This window comes from Ammospiza nelsoni, chromosome 17 (genome assembly GCF_027579445.1).
Source record: "Ammospiza nelsoni isolate bAmmNel1 chromosome 17, bAmmNel1.pri, whole genome shotgun sequence".
Classification (NCBI taxonomy): domain Eukaryota; kingdom Metazoa; phylum Chordata; class Aves; order Passeriformes; family Passerellidae; genus Ammospiza; species Ammospiza nelsoni.
Genome location: NC_080649.1, coordinates 9,755,690 through 9,778,195, shown reverse-complemented (window position 1 = coordinate 9,778,195; position 22,506 = coordinate 9,755,690). Strand labels below are relative to the sequence as shown.

The 22,506-nt window shown below is 38.7% G+C and overlaps 1 protein-coding gene across 5 annotated transcripts in view; it reads left to right on the top strand.

The window, feature by feature from the left end:
* The first annotated feature begins 25 nt into the window (after nucleotides 1–25).
* The window catches only part of PARN (poly(A)-specific ribonuclease), a 40,077-nt gene continuing 17,596 nt past the window's right edge, over nucleotides 26–22,506 (top strand). Inside the window, exons 1-20 of one of the 5 annotated variants that reach the window (XM_059484572.1) lie at nucleotides 26–85; nucleotides 361–438; nucleotides 1,275–1,354; nucleotides 1,709–1,776; nucleotides 1,867–1,948; nucleotides 2,593–2,653; nucleotides 2,958–3,123; nucleotides 3,337–3,402; nucleotides 4,163–4,201; nucleotides 6,010–6,052; nucleotides 6,682–6,762; nucleotides 8,550–8,606; nucleotides 9,453–9,530; nucleotides 10,616–10,659; nucleotides 11,146–11,188; nucleotides 12,867–12,942; nucleotides 14,010–14,120; nucleotides 14,206–14,275; nucleotides 18,960–19,015; nucleotides 20,859–20,945. In XM_059484572.1, coding sequence (XP_059340555.1) covers nucleotides 67–85; nucleotides 361–438; nucleotides 1,275–1,354; nucleotides 1,709–1,776; nucleotides 1,867–1,948; nucleotides 2,593–2,653; nucleotides 2,958–3,123; nucleotides 3,337–3,402; nucleotides 4,163–4,201; nucleotides 6,010–6,052; nucleotides 6,682–6,762; nucleotides 8,550–8,606; nucleotides 9,453–9,530; nucleotides 10,616–10,659; nucleotides 11,146–11,188; nucleotides 12,867–12,942; nucleotides 14,010–14,120; nucleotides 14,206–14,275; nucleotides 18,960–19,015; nucleotides 20,859–20,945 — 1,405 coding nt within the window. In that variant the 5' untranslated portion in view covers nucleotides 26–66. Of the gene's footprint in view, nucleotides 86–360; nucleotides 439–1,274; nucleotides 1,355–1,708; nucleotides 1,777–1,866; nucleotides 1,949–2,592; nucleotides 2,654–2,957; nucleotides 3,124–3,336; nucleotides 3,403–4,162; nucleotides 4,202–6,009; nucleotides 6,053–6,681; nucleotides 6,763–8,549; nucleotides 8,607–9,452; nucleotides 9,531–10,615; nucleotides 10,660–11,145; nucleotides 11,189–12,866; nucleotides 12,943–14,009; nucleotides 14,121–14,205; nucleotides 14,276–18,959; nucleotides 19,016–20,858; nucleotides 20,946–22,506 lie in introns of those variants that run through there. The other 4 variants (XM_059484574.1, XM_059484576.1, XM_059484575.1 and 1 more) reach the window with 4 other exon arrangements.

Sequence of the window (22,506 nt, the reverse complement as noted above, 5' to 3'; positions counted from 1 at the left end):
CCCCGGAAGCGCTCGGCGGCGGCGGCGGGCGGTGCCGGGCCGAGCTCCGGCGGGCGGGGGCGCGGGATGGAGGTGATCAGGAGCAGTGAGTGACAACCCGGCCCTGCTCCCCGCTCTGTGCCGCTGGCGCTATGCTGTTCCGGCGTCCCGGTGTCCCTGCCCTGGGCTGGCGGCCGCTCCGGCCTCAGCCTCTCCTTCATGGCGAAGGGGTCCCCACTGCCCCGCTCACCCATGAGGCGCAGCCCTGGGCGGGGAGGCGCGGCCCCGAGCTGAGGGGGCGGCGGGCAGGCCCTGAGGGGCGCCGGGCTGCCGGAGGACGTCGTTTGTAGTCTCAAGTGTGTTTTAACCCTTTACCCGCAGATTTTAAGGATAACCTAAACAAAGTGTACGAAGCCATTGAAGAGTCGGACTTCCTGGCCATCGATGGAGAGTTTTCAGGTACAGTTGCACCTGTTTTGTCATTGTGGACTGTTGGCAATCTCTGAGAGGAGGTGGTTTCACCCCGGTGCCCGAGTTCGCTCCTGTGGTGTGTCTCAGTTGGCTTGAAAAAGCTAAAGCTGAGCTACCACAAAGTGATTAAACCACCTGTTACATGTGCCGTAGCAAGGCTTTGGTCAGATACATGTCATACTTGTACTCCCACAGAAATCCTTCAGCATGACAACTGATAGTTGTTGCAGCTCAAGGTAAAATACCCAGAAGGTTTTATGTGTGCCATGAAAGCACACATTGGGATAAATGAGGGAGATCCTGTAAGTGTTTGGACAGGGAAAGGCAGCGCTAAGAACGTGTGTGCTTGTGAAACCCTGAGGGTATGTGCAGCAGAGAGATGCTTCAGTCGGTACTTTGCTTTTGGGATGCAGAGTTCTGTTCATTGATGAAGCTTTTGTTACATGTGGTGTTTGTGGAAGTACAGTTGTTGCATAGTGCTTAAGGTGACTAAGTTATTCAATAAATCTCTGGGTAACACTCTTCCCATTTTTAGTTTGGCTTTGATCCTGCATTGTGTTGTGAAGCCCATTTACATTAGGGTACTGGTAGGTCTTGCCTGCTACTGACATATTGAATAGGAGCCAGAATACAGAGCTTTTGCAGAAGAGTTTTAATTCTAGAATGCCCCTATTAAAATTAGTGGCTTATTGCAGTAGTATTTTTCTCAAATTAAATAATTGTAATACGTGGTTTAAGTGAAAGCAATTGCCAGTTGTTGCATTTCTTTGCTGTAGTTAATTTTGAAAAGCTTACCCAAAGCAAAATATGTTCTGCTTTTTCAGGGATCAGTGATGGGCCTTCAGTTAGTGCATTAACAAATGGCTTTGACACTCCAGAAGAAAGGTATCAGAAACTTAAAAAGGTAAAGTCTTTACATGGACTAAAATGAAAACTGAAGCTGCCGCTGGTGCAGCATCGTTTGTGTGATCAGCAGGAGGAAAGAGAGATGGAACTTCCTTCCCTCAGTTCTTGTCTCTTTGTGGAATGGAACTGCATACTAAAGTTTTCTTGGGCCAATAGTATGATGATTAAATGGGGATGAAAACTAGCAGAAAAACTCTGGCGTGTCTACTTTCAAATTACCAGCAAAACAAACATTAGTTAAGAAGATTCACTTTATTTTGAAATGGAGAGAAATCATATTTGGATGCACCCTGGTAATGTTTAAATGTGTACATGTTTTATTCTCATGCAACATTTTTCTTTCATTTTACAGCATTCCATGGATTTTTTGCTCTTTCAGTTTGGCCTTTGCACTTTTAAATATGATGACACAGAAGAAAAGTATGTTATTCTCTTATTTCTTGTTTTCTTAATTGAGGATTTTCTAAGTACTGACAAGCTGTATTGACATGTAACTCATCTTTTCTACAGGTATATAATGAAGTCATTTAATTTCTATATTTTTCCAAAACCCTTTAACAGAAATTCACCAGATGTCAAGTTTGTCTGTCAGGTTAGTAGAAAAGCAGTTTAATTTTATTTGGTTAGGGTATACCTGAAACACTTCAGCTTAAAAGGTAGAAAAATGTAAATTTCTGGGTTGGGTTTTTTTTCTTATAAAATAAATAAGAATCAGTTAAGAGCAGTCACAAAAATGGAGCTTTAAGGAAATGTCCTTGACTTTAGTTTTTAAATCTTGTTTTGTGTGATTTCTGGAATTTGTGATAATATTCCAGACTTGGCAAGATGATTCTATTTTTTTCCCCTCTTCTCATTGAACTTCCAGTTTCCTTGCTTTTTTAATCCTTTATTCTCATCTGCTTATCTTGCTTTCACTGCTTCCTAGGCAATTGCCAACATTTTTCTGGTTTCAGATTTGTTCTCCCGAACCACATTTTGCTTTCTTTTATTTCCTCTCTCCACATAGTTTGTTCTTTCACCTTTATCCTTTACCATATTCATGGTTCTTGTACCTTATGGAAGTTGAAAATCAATAAGAAAAGTAGCAGAGCCTCAACTCTCAGTGGCTTCTCTGGGGTCTCAGACTTCGTTGTTCTTGGCTTTGGACTTTGTATAATTTGTTAAAAAGTGTGAGAATAGCTTAACTGATGCCACAGCTGCTTTTGCCAATTGTAAAGCCTTTTTCTCTTGTTGCAGAGTTCAAGTATAGATTTTTTAGCAAACCAAGGATTTGATTTTAATAAAGTTTTTCGCAATGGTGAGTTGTTTTGGTTTGTTTTCAATTTCTTTCAATGCCTGCAAAATTTGTGATGACACCTTTCATTGTTTTCTGCAAAAGAAAAAAGGCTGCCATCCATGATACTGTCTTAACACATAATGAAGTTCTTGAATTATCCTTACCTGCTCTACTGTTGTGCCAATGGTAACTTCCTTTCTAAGAATCACTGGAAGGAAAGGGTTTGCTTTCAGTCTGCAGGGGTGTAACAGAGGCAAATGCCTGAATCCCTGTGCATCCCTAATTAGTCTCTAATTATTATGAGCTCTTTCTTTTTTTTCCTTAGGAATTCCATATTTAAATCAGGAAGAAGAGAGACAGCTAAGGGAACAGTATGATGAAAAACGTTCTCAAGCCAATGGTGCAGGATCTCTGTCATACATTTCTCCTAATTCCACAAAGTGCCCTGTAACAATTCCTGAAGATCAGAAAAAATTTGTAGAGAAAGTAGTGTAAGTAACCCTGTTTAATATCCTCTGATGTTGTTAAAACTAAAATGTGAACAGTAGTGATATTTTCACATGTTAAGGACCATGTCTGTTATTTGACTGTTTGTAAAATGCTGCTCTTTTTGTTATGAAGCATTTTCTTGTCTTTTGGAGAGAGCTGTAAACTTCCAAAAAATAGAATAATAGATACAGAAGCAAATAATCTGTTTCTTCCAGGGAACAGATAGAAGACTTATTAAAGAATGAAGAAAGTGAAAGTTTGGAACTGGAGCCATGTACAGGGTCAGTTTCTGAAATTGCATTTCTTCTAAAAATTATTTTTTTAGTTTGGTCATATAGAATTAGGGGAGTGACAGGGAAGAATATGTTTACTTGGGTTAACTGTAGCAAAGTCTACATTTGACTAATTTTTGAATGTTGAGAATATGTGGTAATATATACAGGGGTTGTAATTTATTTTGAGCTGTAACTTCTGCATGTAGTGGCAAAATATTTTCACTATAGTCAAGAAATGTCTTGTATGTGTGAGTTGCCTTTTGTTACTGCTGAAGTGATCCAGATGCATTTTATAAAGAAACTTTTCAAATCTTTTGAGTTATTGGTTGTTCCCAGTTGGCAGTGTGTGACTGTTTGTAGTAGGTTTCCTTCCCAAAATTCTATTTAGCTTTGGAAACTAGATATTTGGAGAGTATGATTATTTAAAAAAATTTTTATGAAGACTAATTTAGGAATAGTAGAACCTGGTGAAGCTGGGGATAAGGTACCATCACTGTGTCTGTACTGAGGGATCATGGCTATGCAATACTCTCTGATGAGAGGATACATGGGTAACTTTAAAACATGATGTACATGCTTTTACAGTTTGGCAGCTGAACATCAGAATTCAGTAAATCTCTTCCTAGCCTATAGTTCTGCTAGCAGTGACTCTTGCTTTAAAAAACTTTCTACAAATGAACACTTAGAGTCATCTTAAACTGGAAATCATTCCTAGGACACACTCTGTAAAAGGATTATTAGTAACATGATTGTCTTTTGGTTTTAGATTTCAAAGGAAATTAATTTATCAGACCTTGAGCTGGAAGTAAGTTACTGGTAATACTGCCTTACTGTATATTTTTAGTACTTTTGATAAAAAATCTGGGTAAGATATATCTACTTAACCTTGGCGTGATTGATTTAGACTTTATTTTTCCCTTTAAAAAAAGAATTCTGTAATGTTCTGAAGATGAATTACATTAAATTATTTGTGATGGTTAATTTAGATATTAAAGCTTAGTATTTGTTTTGTCCTGTGTAAAATCTCTGAGTAGATCAGCACACAGCCTAGAATTATGTAACAAATGCAGCATGGCAGGGTTTTAGTGAGCAGAAAGTGCATGTGCTTGTACAGATTGTGGGCTTGAACTGAAAAAATAGCAGTTCTGTGCTAGGTACAGGTGTGGGTATAGTTTTCTTTTGGATATCAAGCATAAGCACTTCTGATAACTTCATATATTGCCTGAATGTATCTCTTAAGGCCTTAGGGGAAACTCCAAGGCTTTAGTGTAAGATTTTCACTGATGTGACTGCAGGAGTAGGATGTAGAAAATATGCAAGTCTTTTTTTGTTTGTTTAGTTAATTCAGTGTTTCAGCACTGAGTCTGGCACTCTGATACTTACACTGAAAGCAGATAAAATAAAGCTTCTCTCTAGAAAATGGGATCTCAAGAAGTGAGCTCGAGAACTAATCTGAAAAAAAGCAGTTGTGTTTTCTACAGTTTTTCAGTGTCATTTTTAAACGTGTTTATAGCTTCCTGTAGCATGTAGCTTTATGTTTGTCTGATACTTATCCTTGCATCTTCCCTGAGTGGATGGAAGAATGTATTCTTGTGGTTTTTTAACATTCAGCAGTGCTGCTTTATGAGAGCACAGCTGTGTACACTGTGTGTGTGTGTATTGGAGAGAGAAAGCCAAGCTGTGAAGGTAGCATGGAGCTAATTAAAGCAGAAGAGTGAAGTTATTGATTGCCCTTGTGTCCTGACCTCTTCACAGGTTTTTCTCTATTGAAGTATTCTCTTGTGCATCAGTGTTTTGATGCATCCAGGGTTTGTGGCATGAGGCAGCTCACAAATGAGATGGAGATCAAAACTGTGTGAGAAATCAGGGTGGAAAGGACACAACAGTGTTTGGAGTGTGCTCTCCAGTACTGATTCTGGGAGTAGCCAGAGGCCAAGGAAACTTGCTGGTTCTGAAGTGGCTGCACAGTTGTGGTTAGTTTATTATATTGAGATTATGAGAGTAATTGCTACTGGTTAAGCAGGAAAAGGCAATATTCTCTTACTTTTGCTATCAGTTGGATGCTCTGTGTATGGTGTTATTTTGGAAATTAAATGGGATTGTAGTGATGTGATGCAACCCTGTAGCAGAGGTGATGACATTTGAGTTAATAATTCCTACTAAAATCTGCTGGTAGCAGAAGGTTCAGGGTTGTTAATAAGTCCTCAAATAAGTGATGTATTAAAGAGATGCCATCTTCAAAGGAGATGTCTTGGAGTTGCAAGTAAATGAGAGCATTCTTGTTTTGGATTTCTTGAAAGCAAAGATTCTAGTTTTTTATCTGGATGATATTTACTTAATATCACCAAAATAAGAAATTACAGGTTCCACAATAGCATGGGAAATTGTGTAAATGCCAGTTACTGTTAGGTAATGTAAGGAGGCCAGTTAAATTAGCCTATTGCTTGAAATTTTGCACAATTAACATTAAAGAAAAACGTGTAATAGTTCTTTTATGCCTAAGACTTATAGAAATAATTAGACATGACATTACTAAATTACTGTTGTGGTTTCAATATGCTAAATGCCAAGTGAATAACTATTAATATTTACTTTTCATTTGTTTTGATGTAGGTATCCAAAAGGTATCCACGTGGAAACTCTGGAGTCAGATAAGGTAGCTAGGCCTGTTACTGCCTCTAACATTTGTTCTGTTGAAAGGAAATTGTATTTCTCAGTTCCACTATCTCTCTGATTTTTAGATCTAACTTGAGCTTTTTTATGCAAATTCAAAGCATTTTAAATTGAATACAGTGAACTAGTTTCTATCTGACCAACATATGGATTGTGGGCATGTATTTGTGTGCCTTAATATTACTTTTCAAATGGATACTAAAAGGTGTTTTAAAATACAGTGGGTCTGATGTGCAGTATTAGTTCAGGTTGTGATCTCAGAGGAAAACCAGCAGCATCATGTGCTGTGTCCTCACTTCCCAGCATAGATCTCTGCTTCAAAAGGTATTTGAAGCAAACTCTTTACAAGGAAATGCTGATGATCTTTTTTGAGAAGTAAAAAGTGGGTTTAGGAAAAATTAGGTTTGGTGGATGAAGCAAATACAGCTTTCTAAAATAGGCTTCTGGGAGTAGGTGATAATGTGGTGCCTACAGTAGAAACAGCTGTGTTGCCAAGTAACTGCTGCTGAGGTATGACAGTTTTCTTTACAATGTAAATTTACAGAAACTTGCAGCAGCTTTAAATCTGAACTTTTCAGTGTCATTCCTCAAACTATACATTTTTTGTTTCAGAAGGAGAGATATATTGTTATTACTAAGGTGGATGAAGAGGAACGAAAAAGAAGAGAGCAGCAGAAACAAGCAAAAGAGCAGGTAAATAAATTCAATTCCATTAGTTTGTGTGACAGAGGAAGGGTGAGAATCTCTGACTTCACTCAGCAATGCAAAAATGCAGCATAGAGTTTGGTATTGTTTCCCTTTAGCTTGCTGTGGCTGGCTGAATTTGATTTTATAAATTCTACCAGATAACTTAGGCCTTGCAATAGAGCAAAAAGAGTTGCAAGACACTCTAATTTTTTTTAAAAATCAGAATTTGTGGAATACTGAATGAGTATTCTGGAGTAGTGACTACCTCCTCATATGACTCTCTGCTCTCACAAAAGTGTGTCCCAGTAAGAGGAAACATCAGTTTCTTGCAGAAATTCTTGAGCAAGTTGTTACATGGTTTGGATTCAGTCTCCCCTTCTACAAAGCTGGCTTGCTCTTGGTTGGCTGAGTTAGTGTCCTGTGCAGTGAATGTGTCATTTCTTGATTAGGGATAGACCCACACTGTGCACTACTGCTGTGGTGACAAACTGACCAGGAGGTCACACCTGGTGTATTCAGACACTCTCACTGTTTATTAGACTTTTATTTTGCTTACTGAGTGATGCAAATTTCAGGAGGTCATAAGACTTGAATTGTGGGAGTTCATGATCAAACTCCTGTCATTTGTGCTTTCATATATCAAGATAAAATCAGTTTGGGTGGAGCAAATAATACTTCTGTGCAGAAATCCTTTTAAGAGGAAAAGAGATCTCTAAAGAGATATTAACTAATATGACATGTCTTTATCAAGAGGGCAGGCTGGGAGCAATTTACCACTACAGTAGGGTTTTTAGTGGGGGTATTACTTGCTCAAACTAGCAGCATTCAGAGCTGAACTAAAGTAACAGTGAATGTTTTTATTGAATTTTAGTTCTGGTTGAATAAAGACAGATAACACAAGGCAGAAATTGCTTCCTTAGACCTGAGAAAGAAAAATCTCTTACAGAACAGTTTGTGCTGTAGTCAGAAACCCCCAAATTAATCAAAAGTCAGTTTATACAACTACAGTGTTATATAATGTGAGTTGCACATTTTAATGTTTCTCCTTGTTTTTTTTTAATATAAATAATGAAGAATGTTTCTTTCTTCCTCAGTCTGTGGTAGCATAAAAGTATGGTCTGATTTAATAGGAGTGACAATCAGGATTCAACCTGTTGCATATGTAACAATGTATGTAAAAAAATACAGCTGAAAATATGTAGGTTAATTTTAATACCTTGTGAGCTGTTTGCAGTGTCAGAGCTGCTGAGCACTACTGGGGATCGTGTGCTGACAATGAACTGAGTGCTCTGCCTGGGGAGAGGTTTCCTTCCTTGCAGCAGCCTGTGTTTTGCTGTATTTTGCTTTGTGGCTCAAACACCAGTGATACCATCCATGTGTTTTGTCTGCTGCTGAACAGCACTTGCACAGTGCCAAGGCTTTCCCTCCCACCCTCCCCCAAAAGCCAGGAGGCTGGAGGGGATGGGCTCTCATTATCCTTATCCACAAATCTTATTGTCTGCCTTTGAATTTTGGGTGAGGGGAGTGAGCAAAGGGCAGAGTGGCTGCTTGGGGCACCCCAGGACAGCAGCTTGTGACTCCTCTTGCTTGACAGTGAACAAGAACTACACAGAAAATGGAAATTCTGTGAGCAGCATCCTGCTTTAACCTTTTGTGTCTTCCAAATATTGACATTTCCTTCATGGTCTGTTCTGGGTCTGTTTGAGGCAAACTGGGGGCATCTGGCAGTTTGCAGGTACAGTTGTGGCAGTTTTTGTATTTGTGTCTCACTAATGCCAGAATCTTTCTTACAGGAAGAGTTGAATGATGCTGTAGGATTTTCCAAAGTTGTTCATGCCATTGCTAATTCTGTAAGTTAATGTGATTTTTAATCTACCTTTGTTTGTAATAAAAAAGAAATATTTCAAAGAAAGGATTCTTTTGGTGTTACATTTTGGAGGAGAAGATGAAATACAAGTTAAAGTGACATTTTATGTTTTGTGTTTTACAGTGGTTGAGTGTAGTAGGGTAAGTAAGCTCAAACTAAAGAATGACATGAAGAATCTTAGTATCTGGAAGAGTCAAGAATAGCAATTTCTTAGGGCTCTTAGATAAATAAGCTTGGGTGGGTTTTTCTTTCTCTCTTCCAAAAATATTTTGGTGTTTTTTTCCTTTTTTTTCTTGGCAGTTAAAGGCTGTCAAAGGACTGTTATCATGTCAAATGAATCAAAGTTAACATTTTAAAAAACTGCTTGAGCTTTTTCAAAGAGCTTGCTTGTACAGCATCTGGCATGAGAGGTTCTGCCCTGTGAGAAGCCAGACCATGCCCTTAATAACTATTGTATATTATAACCATAAGGAATACATTGTGTGTTGTTGTATAAGCAAATTAAAAGGTGATGAACAGAGAAATGCCTTGACTTCAATCTTGAATAGATTACATTTGGAAACCAAGTTGTAAGTAGCTGTTCTAGTGCATGTTCTCAGCATGTGAAGCTGCTGTGAAGCCTGTGATAAACAGTGGGAGTAGAGTTTAAAAAGGAGTGGCTGCTCTGAGAGAATGAAGGTGTGTGGGGCAGGCAGAGAGCAGCTGGGGAGGTTTGATGTGTACCTGTTCCTGTGTGCCCTTGCTGGCAGCTGGGATAGGGGCTTTCACAGATGCCCTTTGCCATGGCCAGGACTGGAAATGTACCAGACATTTTATGTTATTTTCACAGGGCAAGCTTGTTATTGGGCACAACATGCTGCTGGATGTTATGCACACCATACATCAGTTCTATTGCCCCCTACCTGATGTAAGTAATCTTTTGAGTGTTCAGATGATGAAATAAATGCCTTAATGTATTTGTCTTTTAATATTATCTCCACACTTTCTTCTGAATGGAAGAATTGGTTGGCCTGTGAACAAGTGTTGAAAAGTCTTTTAAAAAAATCTGTTTGGTACTTGTGGCCTTATTGTCATAAATATTTATGTAGAAAGTTTAGTTGGATTGTTCTCCTTTACATTTTTAAAAGGTTCAAATCAGATAGTAGAATTGTGGTTTTTGCTTATGTTGGGTATATTTAACTGACTGACGTGTTATGATATACTGGTGAGGAGCTGCAGCACAATTATGTGGCATTTTCTCCTTTGTAGTTTACAAAATGGGAATGTGTGGTTTTAAATAATATAGTACACTTTCTAAAATGATAAGCAGTCTTGTAGCAGGATGATGTTCACTGGGATGAAGAGTTATAATGTCAGAATAATTAGAGGGAGCACACTTTGACTGCAGCAGGGCTGTCTAACAGTTCATGACTGGACTGTTCAGTTAAACTAAGCTGTGTATTGGCACCAAAACCATTGTCTGAGGAAGCCAAAGGTCTTATTAGAAGGATGGCTCACGTGGTGTTTGGGGACAGACTTGATCATAAGATGGGAAGAAGAAGTTTGGGACCAGTTTGGATGTTGTTGGAATGTAAACAATTGTCAAGAGTTCCTGTATTTTTGACCCTTGGCAGATCTAAACCTGTAGTCTGTCCCTGCATACCTGGAGTGACTGCTTATATTCCATTGAAACAGAAAATGCTGGGAACACTGAAGAACTGTTAACTGGGCTGGAATCAGAAGTAGGGTATAAAACAGGATAAGGTGCTGGCAGTGAGAGAACATTTTATTACTAATGACAGACAAATCAGGAATATGTAGTCTGTAGTTGTGTGTAATTGCAGGTGGTGTCTGTGGTAGTGCTGACAAACACATCTCTTCCAGTGAGAATTCAGTTACTGTAGCTCACTTTTAGAGGCTGTTTGGATAATTGTAGCTACTGCTCTCTGTCCTCCCGAGACTGTAAACAGTTCACTGACTTGGATTTTATCTTCTGGTTTAATGTTAAATTAGGACCTAAGTGAGTTCAAGGAAGTAACATCATGTGTCTTTCCCCGGTAAGTTCTCAGTTCAAACTTTCATCCATTTCAGTATAGTTGTAGCAAGCTGATGTTTTTTGTCCTAGCCCTGTACCCTAGCTGTTACTGGAAAAGAAATGGGGATCAAGTTAGATAAATACCATTTTTCAAGTAATTTTGAGCAGCTTTTTTCAGAAAAGCAGTGTTGTTGGTTCACTTCTTGGCAAAAGATGTACCCTTGCTGTTCCCCTGGGTTTGGCATGATGTTTGGTGTTTTGAATCTACACTTCATTTGGAACAAGATTTATTTGCTATTAGTTGTTTGCATCTCTTGCTGTTCCTTGGTTGCTGTCCTTTTTCATGCTGAACAAAGCCAAAGAATGTTTTGGCTCTTCCAAATCCAACAGTAATTTTCAGTGGGATGTGTCTGCTGTTTCCCAGCTAATACACTGAAACATGTTTTGAGGATTTGACAAAATGGGCATTCTTCTGTTTCAACCTATTTAGCTCTTATTTTGTTTCTAGGTTACTGGATACTAAACTGATGGCAAGTACACAACCTTTTAAGGTAAGTGAATATTATAGAATGATTTGAAGATAGAAAATTACATTAATACAGGTGTACTGAAACAAATGATACTGCTTTGTGGAGAAAGATGTTGAATAATATTTTCTGTGATGCTCCTTTTATTGTAGATGAATTATTTTTCTTTACCCCTAATCTAAACTTACAGAATTTACAGAATGCAAATTTTTACTTTCCTACTATTGGCTTTTGTCACTTTTGTTTGAAGTTTTATGGTAACTTGGCAGCTTTGAATTCCAAAATATGCAGAGTTTTTGCTAGGTAAAATGTGATTAGTAGATTTTCTTCTTGTTAAGTAGCATGTGCCCTCAGGAGATAAAAAGTGCTGTTCATGAACAAATAGGATCTGGAAGCTGCTTGTATATTCCAAGCCTTAGAGTACTGTGAATGCTGACTTAGATTTGTCTGGAAAAATGCTTTATCATCATTAGGTTCTCTTGTGGCCTTTGCTCTGTGGGTAGTCAGCAGGAGGAAAAAAATTACAGGTTTCTCTTAAAATCTCTTACAGCCTGAGTGTTATTCCTCTAAAGAAGTATTGAGACAAGTGTTCATGAGCTCTTGTTGCCCCATGTGCCCTTGAATTAATTAAAAAACATGCTGAGGAAGCAGCATCTCTCTCTGTGCATAGCTCTGTGACTCCAGAGCATTGCATAAAGAGGTGCTATTGAATGCACTTGTAGGTATTGTCAGGTTTGTGTTGCACACTGCTGTGGTTAGAATGGAGGCTTTGGCATTCTGAAAAGTAGGAAATCTCCATAAGTTTTATGTTTGGTACAGCTGTGTTGATATTTGTGATTCTACAGCAGATACTTGGGTTTTTAGCCTGTTGTTATGAAGCCCTGCTTTTGGGATGCCAAATGAATGCATCATTTGAGCTTGTTCATTGTACTTAGTTCTTGATAACTTTTCAGTCTGCAGATCTGATGAGTGTAAACAGCTAAGTTTGATTGAGAACCAAAGGAAATCTGGTCCTCATAAATCTCAGACAACTTTAAGAAAGATTGTGTGATGTGTTTTGCTTTCTCTGGCTGTTGATTCTGAATGTTTCCATTGTACTGATTGACAAAACATATTTGATTCAAGAACTTCAGTAAGGAATTAATCTATAATATATCTTTGTGGCTCTTTATTTTATGCATATAATTCATCAGTAGATTCACTGATGCTGCTCAACGAAGTTGATGTGTAGGAGCAACTTTCTGATTGTCAGACTTCTTTCACTGTCTCTCTGTTACTTTAAATCAGCAGTATTTACGTTGTAAAACTATTCAAGAATGTCTAGTCAGCAAGCACATTTCAATACTCACCTTGAATGCCTTCAACCATTAGGATGAGTATTTAGAATATTTGCCCTGCTGTTTGTGCTGCCTTTAACTTGGCACATGTACCCTGCATGAAACCAAATACAAATAGAAATATTACTTTGGCATAATCCCTCAATAATTCTGAGCAGCATTAATAAATGCTTATGATGTAAGTGAGGCAAGGTAACTGAAATTTGTCTTGACACGCCTCTGGTGCATTAGTTTGAAATAGGGCTTTGTGTAAATCCTTGGAGAACACCAGGTGGCAGCAGTAAATACTCATTTGATCCTGTTTGATTTCAGTTTCCAGGGAAAATGTGCTTGGCATTGGCAATTAATGATGGCTTTTCTTGCAGGAGCTCATTAATAATACATCACTTGCAGAACTGGAAAAACGTTTAAAAGAGGTTCCATTCAGCCCTCCTAAAGTTGGTAAGGATATTTCAAAATGCTCTTATTTCTGAAATGCTTTGATTATGTTTGTTCTTGGTCTGAATTATAAATTCCCTGCTCATACTGAGTGTTTTGATGAAGAGACTTTAAATGAGGGCACTGTACATACAGTGCAATTATATTTAGAAGTATACCTGGAACTTCATAGGAATCTAGACAGAAAAGAATGGATGAGTTCAGTGAACAGCAGTTTCACCATCTTCTAAGGATGGATTTGTTTTCTTTTAGGTTGATTTTTGGGGATTAATATGAAATTTGTTTAAAACTTTCATTTGATGGTTGTTCTTTAGATCAAAGCCAGAGGCACTTGGACAGGAGGCACTTGGACAAACAAAACTAAGAAAACTTCTACAGCAGTGACCAGTTGTGTGTGTTCTAGAAATTACTACAGCTCTTTTAGTAGGAAAAAGGGCCTTGAGGTGAACAGAAGGATATTTAATCAAAGGGCAAGCTTCGCTCAAGGTTCTGGAATTTTTATTAAGCTGCTAATCTAGAAAAGGGAGAGCAATACTGTAGAGTGGAGTATGTTGAAAGGGAAAGTTTTCAGTGCTTGATCAAAATCAAGATGAGCAGTACTTTTTTATATTGCTGAATGTGCAGAGCATCAACCCCAAGTGTATTTGTCAATAAAGACATCTTTAAATCACTCAGTTTAGTCTTCATTTAAATATCCTGAAAAATCTGACCTATCTGGTTAATAGTGAAGCTTTTAATTAGACTGTTCTCTTAAATGCAAGTCAGGAAAAAAGAGACTTTGTGGGGAATTCCACTGTCACTGTCTTACAATTAATGCTCCATTTTGGCTGAGCAGGTGTGGGGATTAAGGGCTTTTTAAGGGGAAAGACTCTCCATCTTAGAACCTATTCTAATTTTAAAAAGCAAAAAAACCCTGCTTTTTAAAGGACTTAAGAAAATTAGAAGATTCTGCAAGTTGTATAAATTTCCCCAAATGATGTTATGCTCTAGCAAAATAAGCCTGTGGGTAAGCATCCAGGACTAGCTTTATCTTCTCTGATAGTTATTTATAAATGTCTTTTTCTCCTCAGAAAGTGCAGAAGGATTTCCAAGTTATGATACAGCATCTGAACAACTCCATGAAGCAGGGTATGATGCTTACATTACTGGACTGTGCTTCATTTCCATGGCTAATTTCCTAGGTACATGTGAAATCTTTTCCAAACCTTCTTCCTGGTGCTCTCTGTAGCTGCTTATTACATACTGAATTTATTCTTCCTTCATCAGGTTCATTCCTCAGTCCTCCGAAAAACCATGTGTCTGCTAGATCAGAACTCATTGAACCTTTTTTTAACAAGTAAGTCGTTGTATAAATCCTGCTAACACAAGGAAGTACAACACCAGCTTCAGCAGATCTACCTCTAGCCATGGAATGAATAGCTAACTGCATTTTTCTTTAAACTGAAGTTTTTCTGGCTTTCTGATTCATGCTGGTAATGCTGGAGAGGTATGAAGTGAGTACCTTTTGTTTTGAGGAGGATGGTTTACTTTCTGCTGACCTGTGAAAGGACACTTAGAGTACCTGGCCTGCTTTAATGGCCTTGCCATTATTTTTGGAGTAAGCTTTGGAAGTGGTGGAACTGAAGAAAAAGGTGTTCTTTATGTTGTAGAACCCTTAGTAACTGGTGATAGTGAAAACTGAGTGTGCTCATCAGGCTGGAAAAACTAAAATATCCCTGTGGTGTTCAGTCCAAATAACACAAAGCATTGGTATTGACATTGTTGGGTAACCCATTTTTAAGATGGCATAAGAAATATACATGTATGATTTATGGGATGTTGCTATAAACATAGCAAATTTGGTTTTGAATTGGATCTTCATGCAAACTCCTTGAACAAATTGAAGTAAAACTTGGGGAATCTAGAATCCTTTATGCACAGAGTCAATCCTTTACATAATTAATCTGTAGATTTTACCTTAGGAAACTTCTAAAGATGCTGCAATCTGTCACATAAAGAACAAGGAGTTTAAATTAAAAAGATTCTAGTGTTTACTCTGTGTAAATTCAAGAGAAATTCTTGAATTTCAAACCTGTAATACAAGAGTTGGCAAAATTAATTATTTTATCTTCAGATGGCCCACACAAATGAAAAAATCATTGTGATCAGTGGTGTTCACCTTTCATAGTTCTGAACATTTTATCATTATAGTGACAGCAGTTGCTATGTTCTCTTGACACTGAGACATGTGAGGCAGTAACTCCATATATTTTAGCAGATGCTACAAATATTCCCTAGATGGAACATGGACCCACAGTGACTGCTTGATTTGAATGTGAGGGTAAAGATAGAATTGATCATCACAATTTCATTTTGAGATGGGATTTGTCACTTGGTTGTTGGTATACACATGCCAAGTAGTAAGTGCCAATTGAGCAGGATAATTCTTCAATAATAAACCAAAATTCTTCCTAGAAATGCATGTTTGCAACAAGTACAAACAGCAACTTGAAGAGCTGTCACAATAGTACATTTCAATTTAAGCTTTTCAAATTAATTGTGTACTTGAAATGTGACATTCCTCTAGGAGTGGCATTTCAAAGTTGTGAGTGAGTGAGAGAAGCCTGCTGTGTCTGTTCTGGCTTCAGGGTTAACTGCCTGACTGCAAAGAAAGGGAGAGTTTACAAACTGTAGGGAGAACAGCTGCCTTTTTTTTAAACTTTTTTAAGCAAGAAATTATTGAGAACATATCATTTTAGAAAAGCTATATATTGTTTTTAAATCATGGAAACTTGGAAGACTTGCCATGTCTTGCCTTCACATAATTTTAGAAGCTTTGCCATATTCTAGCTAACATCTGCCACATCACCCAAGTCAGAGCCTAGAGGTGAGACTCTCACCTTTTCCTTACAGCAAGCAGACCAAGGCTGGTATTTTTCAAGCTAGTTTTCTTTCTCCTATAATGTAAAACTAGCAAACCAGAATAAGGCAACTATTTTTTTCTTTTTTTTTTTTAGATAAAGAATGTTTAAGTCCATGTCAGAAGTCAGAGCTGTGGGGTGTTTCAATGAACAAGTCTTTTGCTCTGTTCAGTCAGTCCCTGCAGGTCTCCGTGTGCAGCTTTTGGTGTTTTTAGCACCTGTAGAGGCACCCAGGGCTCTGCAGTTCAGAGTTCCCTGATATCCCCTGGTGAGTGTGCTGCTCCTGGGCCTTTTTGGCAGGTGTGCCCTGGGCTGCCAGCCAGCTCCTGCTGCACCTGCTTGGCTGCAGTTTGTGGTCTAGACTCTTTCCCCAGCTGAGCATCCTCTTCCTGCTGGGGAGGAAAATAGAATCTTCCTCCTTCCTCCAGAAGTCCTACCTGATCCTCTGGGCAGCAGTCAGAACAAGGAAAGCTTTTCCTTTGTAGTCATATTCTTCAAGCAAAACACAAACTACAGCATGCAAACAGAAAGCTGAACAAATGGAAGTTATACCTTGTGTCCCAAATTTTTCCTGAAAGAAGCTGAGCAGAGGAGTTTAGTGTAAGGCAGATATTTAGAAGCAGTGTTCTCAGTTTGAACTATTATCCAGACAGTCTTGAAAATGTTCTTTAAAACAGACCATGATTTTTTGGGTTGTGTATAAAGTCTTAATTTCAAGATATCTGTGTATTAGATGTTAATATTTAACTACAGTTCAGTGATTAAACTTTCACATCATTGCTAGGACTTTGGAAATGTTTCCTGTTTGAATGGGCTTGCACTAATGTGATTTAAATTAGTAAATTGAAATGAAAAAATCAAGCTTTGATTTTTATGAACTTAGCTTTCAACTGAAGGTAGTACTTTTTTCCAGAGTAATTTTGATGTCTTTCATTATGTCAGCAAAATTATGGAACTTCCTGGCTGGCTGTTCAACAGTAATGGCCAGGATATATGTTAATGTTCATATAGAATAATGATGAACATAGGTAAAATCTTTAGTTTTAGGGCTTTTGTGAGAGTGGAACTGATTAAGAACAGACTTTTCCTTAGGGTTGTTTGGCTCTTTTAGGCATAATGCAGTAAGTTATATGATAAACAACTCAATAAAGCAGGAATTCCAGAGATGCATTTCTGTAATCTTTATGCTTTATTGTATATACAACATCTTTGAAAAATCCTGTTTGTCTGCTGTGAGTAATCCCCAGTGAACATTTATGAGTTGAGATGATGGGACTCTTTATTGCAGTATCTAAACTCTTGTGTGTATAATTTGGATACTGTTATTGTCTCATATACTTTTGAGTTGGTTTGAAATTTTTTGACTGGTTTAGGGCAACGGCTCTTCCATTTCTTCCTGCCCCCACCCACAAGCCCCACAAACTTTTAATGACAATGTTCTTTTGTATCTCCTTGGGTTGTTTGAATGCTGTTTATTCTTTTGCTGTAGCTGGAGGCAGAGGATGCAAGAAGTGTAGAGAAATGAGAACACCATATTTTATTGAGATGAATAGCATCATGGCCTGTAGAAATAGAAATTAGCTTAGAAATGTTTTTTATACAATGGATATCAGAATCCAAAATCCATGCAAATCACTTGGGTTTGTGCTATATTTCTAGAAAGTTTCTCATAGGGAGCTGTGTTCTCTGGCATGTACTGGAAATCCCTCAGCTTTTCTATATTAATTTACTTTTCTTTGCAAAATTACTGCAAAAGGAGATTGGTGTGTTTTTGTGCAGTTTTACCAATAACTTCTTACTCTCACTGTAGGAATACTTGCAGCCACGTGTGGCTGCAGTAGTCACTGACCTGGACTGGTAAACTGAGCTGGGTTAAAAGAAATCTCTTTTCTTTTTTCAGCTAGATCCATTTCTCTGCACAGTTCACCACACACCTGTGAAAACTTTCATGCTAGCTCAGTGCAGAGGAACAATGTTGACTCCTTGAGATTATTTCTGCACTGCTGTGACTGGCACAGTGATGGCCTTCCTCTCCTCCTTCTCTTCGACTTGCCACAGAAACAACTGTTTTCCAAGTAGCTCCCTCAAAATACCCCAGAGTTCTTACTGAGAAGTGGATTTCTGTCCTCTGACTGTGTGATCTGGCTGTAGTCCCTAAACAGTGTAGGAAATAACATTTTTTTAGCTTGGTCTGCTTAGCTTTTAAGGAAGTACAGCTATGACACTGATTCTCACAACACTAACTCACAACTTCATGAATCCAGCTAATTCAATATAGAGCTCATGCTGTCATAGAGAAAAGTCTTATTAATTTACATGTTCTGCAGTTAGATGAGGAGTCCTAGAACCACAGTTATGGATACTTAATTATGGATTATGTTGGGGCTCAGTGTTCATAATCCATGTGGTGTAAATTGGTGCTGCAAGCTGCAGTTACTTCTGTTACACACCTGAAGTGCTCTTAATACTAAAATCAGTATTTAGGCTACAGGGAGTATAGTTGTATGTGTGTGTGCTGTTTAGTGACATAATTGTTTGGCCAAACAAATAAATGTAGGATTTGTCTCAGGGAATAAAAACCTGATCCTAATTAATTTCAGGTAAATGTATTTTTTTTATCAGTTGTGTGTTCTTGCAGTTGGCCACTGTATTGCTTTCCTCAATATGATAAACCCTTGGGGCAGGGAAGCTTAACTAGTTTTCTCCCCAGAAGTTTTTGTTGTGTTTTTAGTAGACTTCATCTTTATTTTTATGAAAACCTACTAAACTTACTATTTGAGTGCTTTAAAAATCAATCCCAAAAAACTTGGCAAAAGTTTGTTCAGATTATAACTTGGCTTAAAACAAACCTACCTTTTTTTTTTTTTTTTTAATAAAACTTCCCCCTTTTGCTGAGACTCAGAGGATAAATTAGGTGGGACAGTGTGTGGCACAACTGGTGCAAGTTCTCACTCTTAGATAAGGGATTGGGCTTAGAGGGTCTGTTTTGTTTTAACATACCTTAGAATAAATTTGGGATGGTTATTCTGCTTCTTTAGAAGAAACATGTAAAAAAACTATAAAAAGGAAGAGATCTTCAGGCAGAAATTTGCTAATGGTTCTTTTCCATATTGCTTTTAGGCTATTTCTTATGAGAGTAATGGACATACCATATCTCAATTTGGAAGGACCAGACTGTAAGTAGCTTCTCTCATTGGAAAAGTAGTACCATTCTGACACACTTCCTGGAGAAGGAAGTGAAAGATTAATTATGTATATCTAAAGCAAGGATATCAGCATATCTGTTAGCTGTGTTTAGGTTATTAGCTACTCATGAAATGATTTAAATGTGTCTGCTTCCTTGTTTTCCTTTAACAAAATACTAAACCCAGAAATTCTTCAACTTTGACCAGAGAATCTGTATTATAAAGGGGGCTGAAGAGAACAAATTAAGTTTATGTAACTAAATGAGAGAGTTTGAAATTAACAGCTTTATTGTTATTTTAGGGTACTATTCTTATGTACCATATCACAAAAAAGTGGGCTCTTCACACTGTCCCCTCACCCCAGCAGTAAATACAGAATGCAAACTAATGAGCAGCAAATGGTTCTGAAATCTTGTGGCCACTTTGTTTCTCAGTTGCTGTGCAGTAGTACCTCTCCTTACCTTCAGCCTGAACATCAGGATTCTTTTGCCACGTGGGATTATGATAATGGAAAAATATGACTTAAAATATTTTTACCTTTCTGGTTATTTCAGTTTACAGACCTGGAGCTGTAATTAATTGATAATATATTTAAATTAAACTAGATTCTACTGCTGTAAATGTCCTTACTTTTATGGGATGTTTCATTATGAGGGGGAAAACTTTAGATGAGAGTTCCTACTGATGCCTTGACTTAATAAAGTGTGAAGCCCTGGAAGTCAGTCTGGTCCTTGATTAGATAAATGCTTAATTTTATATTGAGGAGTCAGATATGCAGTGTCTTGAAAATTGTACCCATTTGGAAGCAGTACTGATGTGGAGACATTTTCCACTCCTTGCATTGGAAAGCTCAGACTGGGGTGTGGCTCTATTAGATGCCAGTGTAATAGTAACAGAATGCAGGTCTAGAGAGATGCAAGTAACTGTTGGAAAGTACATGCTGTAAGGGCATAAATTTAATTTTAAATTCAGTTAGGTGGTCAGATCACTGAGCTCTGGCTCTGCTGGAATGGTAATCTAATTACATTGCATCTTCCTTCCCCAACTGTTTGATACTGAGTGGAAGAATGGGTAAATACTGTGGGTCATTGAGAGAGTGCCAGAGCTACTAATTTGTAAAGATGCTACTTCCACTTGCTGGCCAACTTACAGGATTGTTTTGATACTTTGCCAAGAAGGGTTGCCAAAAAAGTCTGCCTCTGAAAGTCTGTCTCTTTTATCTGAAAGCCACTCCTGTAGAACAGACTGATGCAGATACTCTAGGAGAACCTGAGCCAAGGAGGCTCTCTAAGGCTCTAAACAGAAAGCATTGCAGGGGGGGCACATTTTAGCCACTGGGCTGGTTGTTTGGGCTGGCTGGTTTAGCCACTTCAGTTGCTTTCTGAGATGTAAACCCCACTGTGGGTTCAGGAAGCAGTCTGGTGGTTGTTTGCAGAGAAGCAAAGCCACCTGAAGAGTACAGCCAGGTTTCTGTGGGAGGTGCACTTGGGGTCTGTATTTTTAAAAAAGAGATGAGGCACAGCTGACTAGGTGACTGTTGTAATTTGTATGTTTCTGTTTGTCACATAGTGAAATTGCAAGTTTGTGCAATTTTTCCTTAAATAATGAATTTCAGTAACGTGTTAAGTTAAATAGGATTGAACATGTGAATGTGACTTTCATCATCTTTTGTTAAAATGTGTGTTAAAAACTCATTTAAAAGAATGAAGTTGCTGCACAAGATAAAAAGGAAAGGGAAGAAAAAAACCACAAACCACATTAGATGACAGTTTTAGGATATTCTAAAGATACAAGCAGTGACTCTTATTTTAACAAAAACATTTTTGTTTTGTAGTGCAGCCCAAACGAGATCATGTTCTTCATGTTACTTTTCCCAAAGAGTGGAAGACTAGTGACCTATACCAGCTTTTTAGTGCCTTTGGTGAGTGATATAGTCTGTCTTGGTGGTGGTGGTGTTTTTTTTGGGGATTTGGTGGTTTTTTGTTTTGTTTTTTTGTTTGTTATTATTAATAAGGTAAACTTCTGGTTTGTTTTGTTATTTTTAGTCTGTGGGTGCAGACTTAATGCTAGCGTAGGTAATGATGAATCTCTTGTAATGTTTGAATTTGATGTCCTGTGGACTTTGCAATGATGTGTTGAAAAGTACTGTTCTTATTAACTGCTTTTTAGAACTCTTTATTTTGGTGCTTGTTGAATATTGTGGATCTTTTATCCTTTCATCTACAGCCTCTTCTGATAGGAAGTAAGAATTTATATAGGTGGAAAAACAGAATGGGATTGGTGTGGGACAGATGGAGGCTTTAGGAACAGGGTTCATCCTGCAGCCAGTGTAAAGCCAAACTCCAGCATGTGAGTCCAGGCAAGCAATTAAGCTTGAAAATAACCAGGTTGATTTCTAGATTGTGAACCATCCAAGTGAGAAGAAACAGCAAAAAGGGTAGTTAATAACTGGACCAGTAGTCCTGTTGCTCTACTTAGTAGAAGTATGAAATGTAGGTATCTGGAGAGGTGAAGTAATAGATGATGTGGAAGAAGAGACCTTATCTCTTGTGGCTTGGTGCTCTGTCTGTGCAGGGTCTCTGGAGCTGCATCCAGCTCTCTCAGTTCCTTGTGAGCATTCGATCTTCACTGCAGCAGGGGTCAGTGGAGTGGCTAGGATTTAATAGCCCCGACTGGGAGATGTAGGAGAGAGAATGTAGAGAATGAACAGCAGCTCCGCGAGAATGTAGAAATGGCAGGATTCTCGGGAAGCTGCTCTTCGGGGTGAGGAGCGCGCTTTGTGCCCCTCGGCTCCCGGCGCTTTGTGCCCCTCGGCTCCCGGTTTCCCCCCCTCGGCTCCCGGCGCTTTGTGCCCCTCAGCTCCCGGCGCTTTGTGCCCCTCAGCTCCCGGTTTCCCCCCCTCGGCTCCCGGCGCTTTGTGCCCCTCAGCTCCCGGTTTCCCCCCTCGGCTCCCGGCGCTTTGTGCCCCTCGGCTCCCGGCGCTTTGTGCCCCTCGGCTCCCGGTTTCCCCCCCTCGGCTCCCGGCGCTTTGTGCCCCTCAGCTCCCGGCGCTTTGTGCCCCTCAGCTCCCGGTTTCCCCCCCTCGGCTCCCGGCGCTTTGTGCCCCTCAGCGCCGCCGCTTCCCTACGTGGGACGGGCACGGCCGCCAGGGGGCGCGCTCATGCGCCGCTCAAGGCTCGCTTTGGGACTTGCCGATTCCCTCACCTCTCCAGATTTTAGAGCTGAATGTTTTCATATTTCCATTTACAAACTCCATGTTTGTAATTAATCTATATTTTTTTTGAAGTCTTTTTGCCGTGGTATTTCAAAAAACCCTGCAGATTATTCCTTCCAAAATTCTGGAACACAGAAGTACCCATGATTTTCCAGTTGTAGGTGGATAGGGGCAGAGTGGTATAGTGTGAGGTTAAGCGATTTACCAAAAAGCTACAAAAAAAAAAAAGGCAGTAGCAGACATGAATTATCCTAAGGTATTACATCAG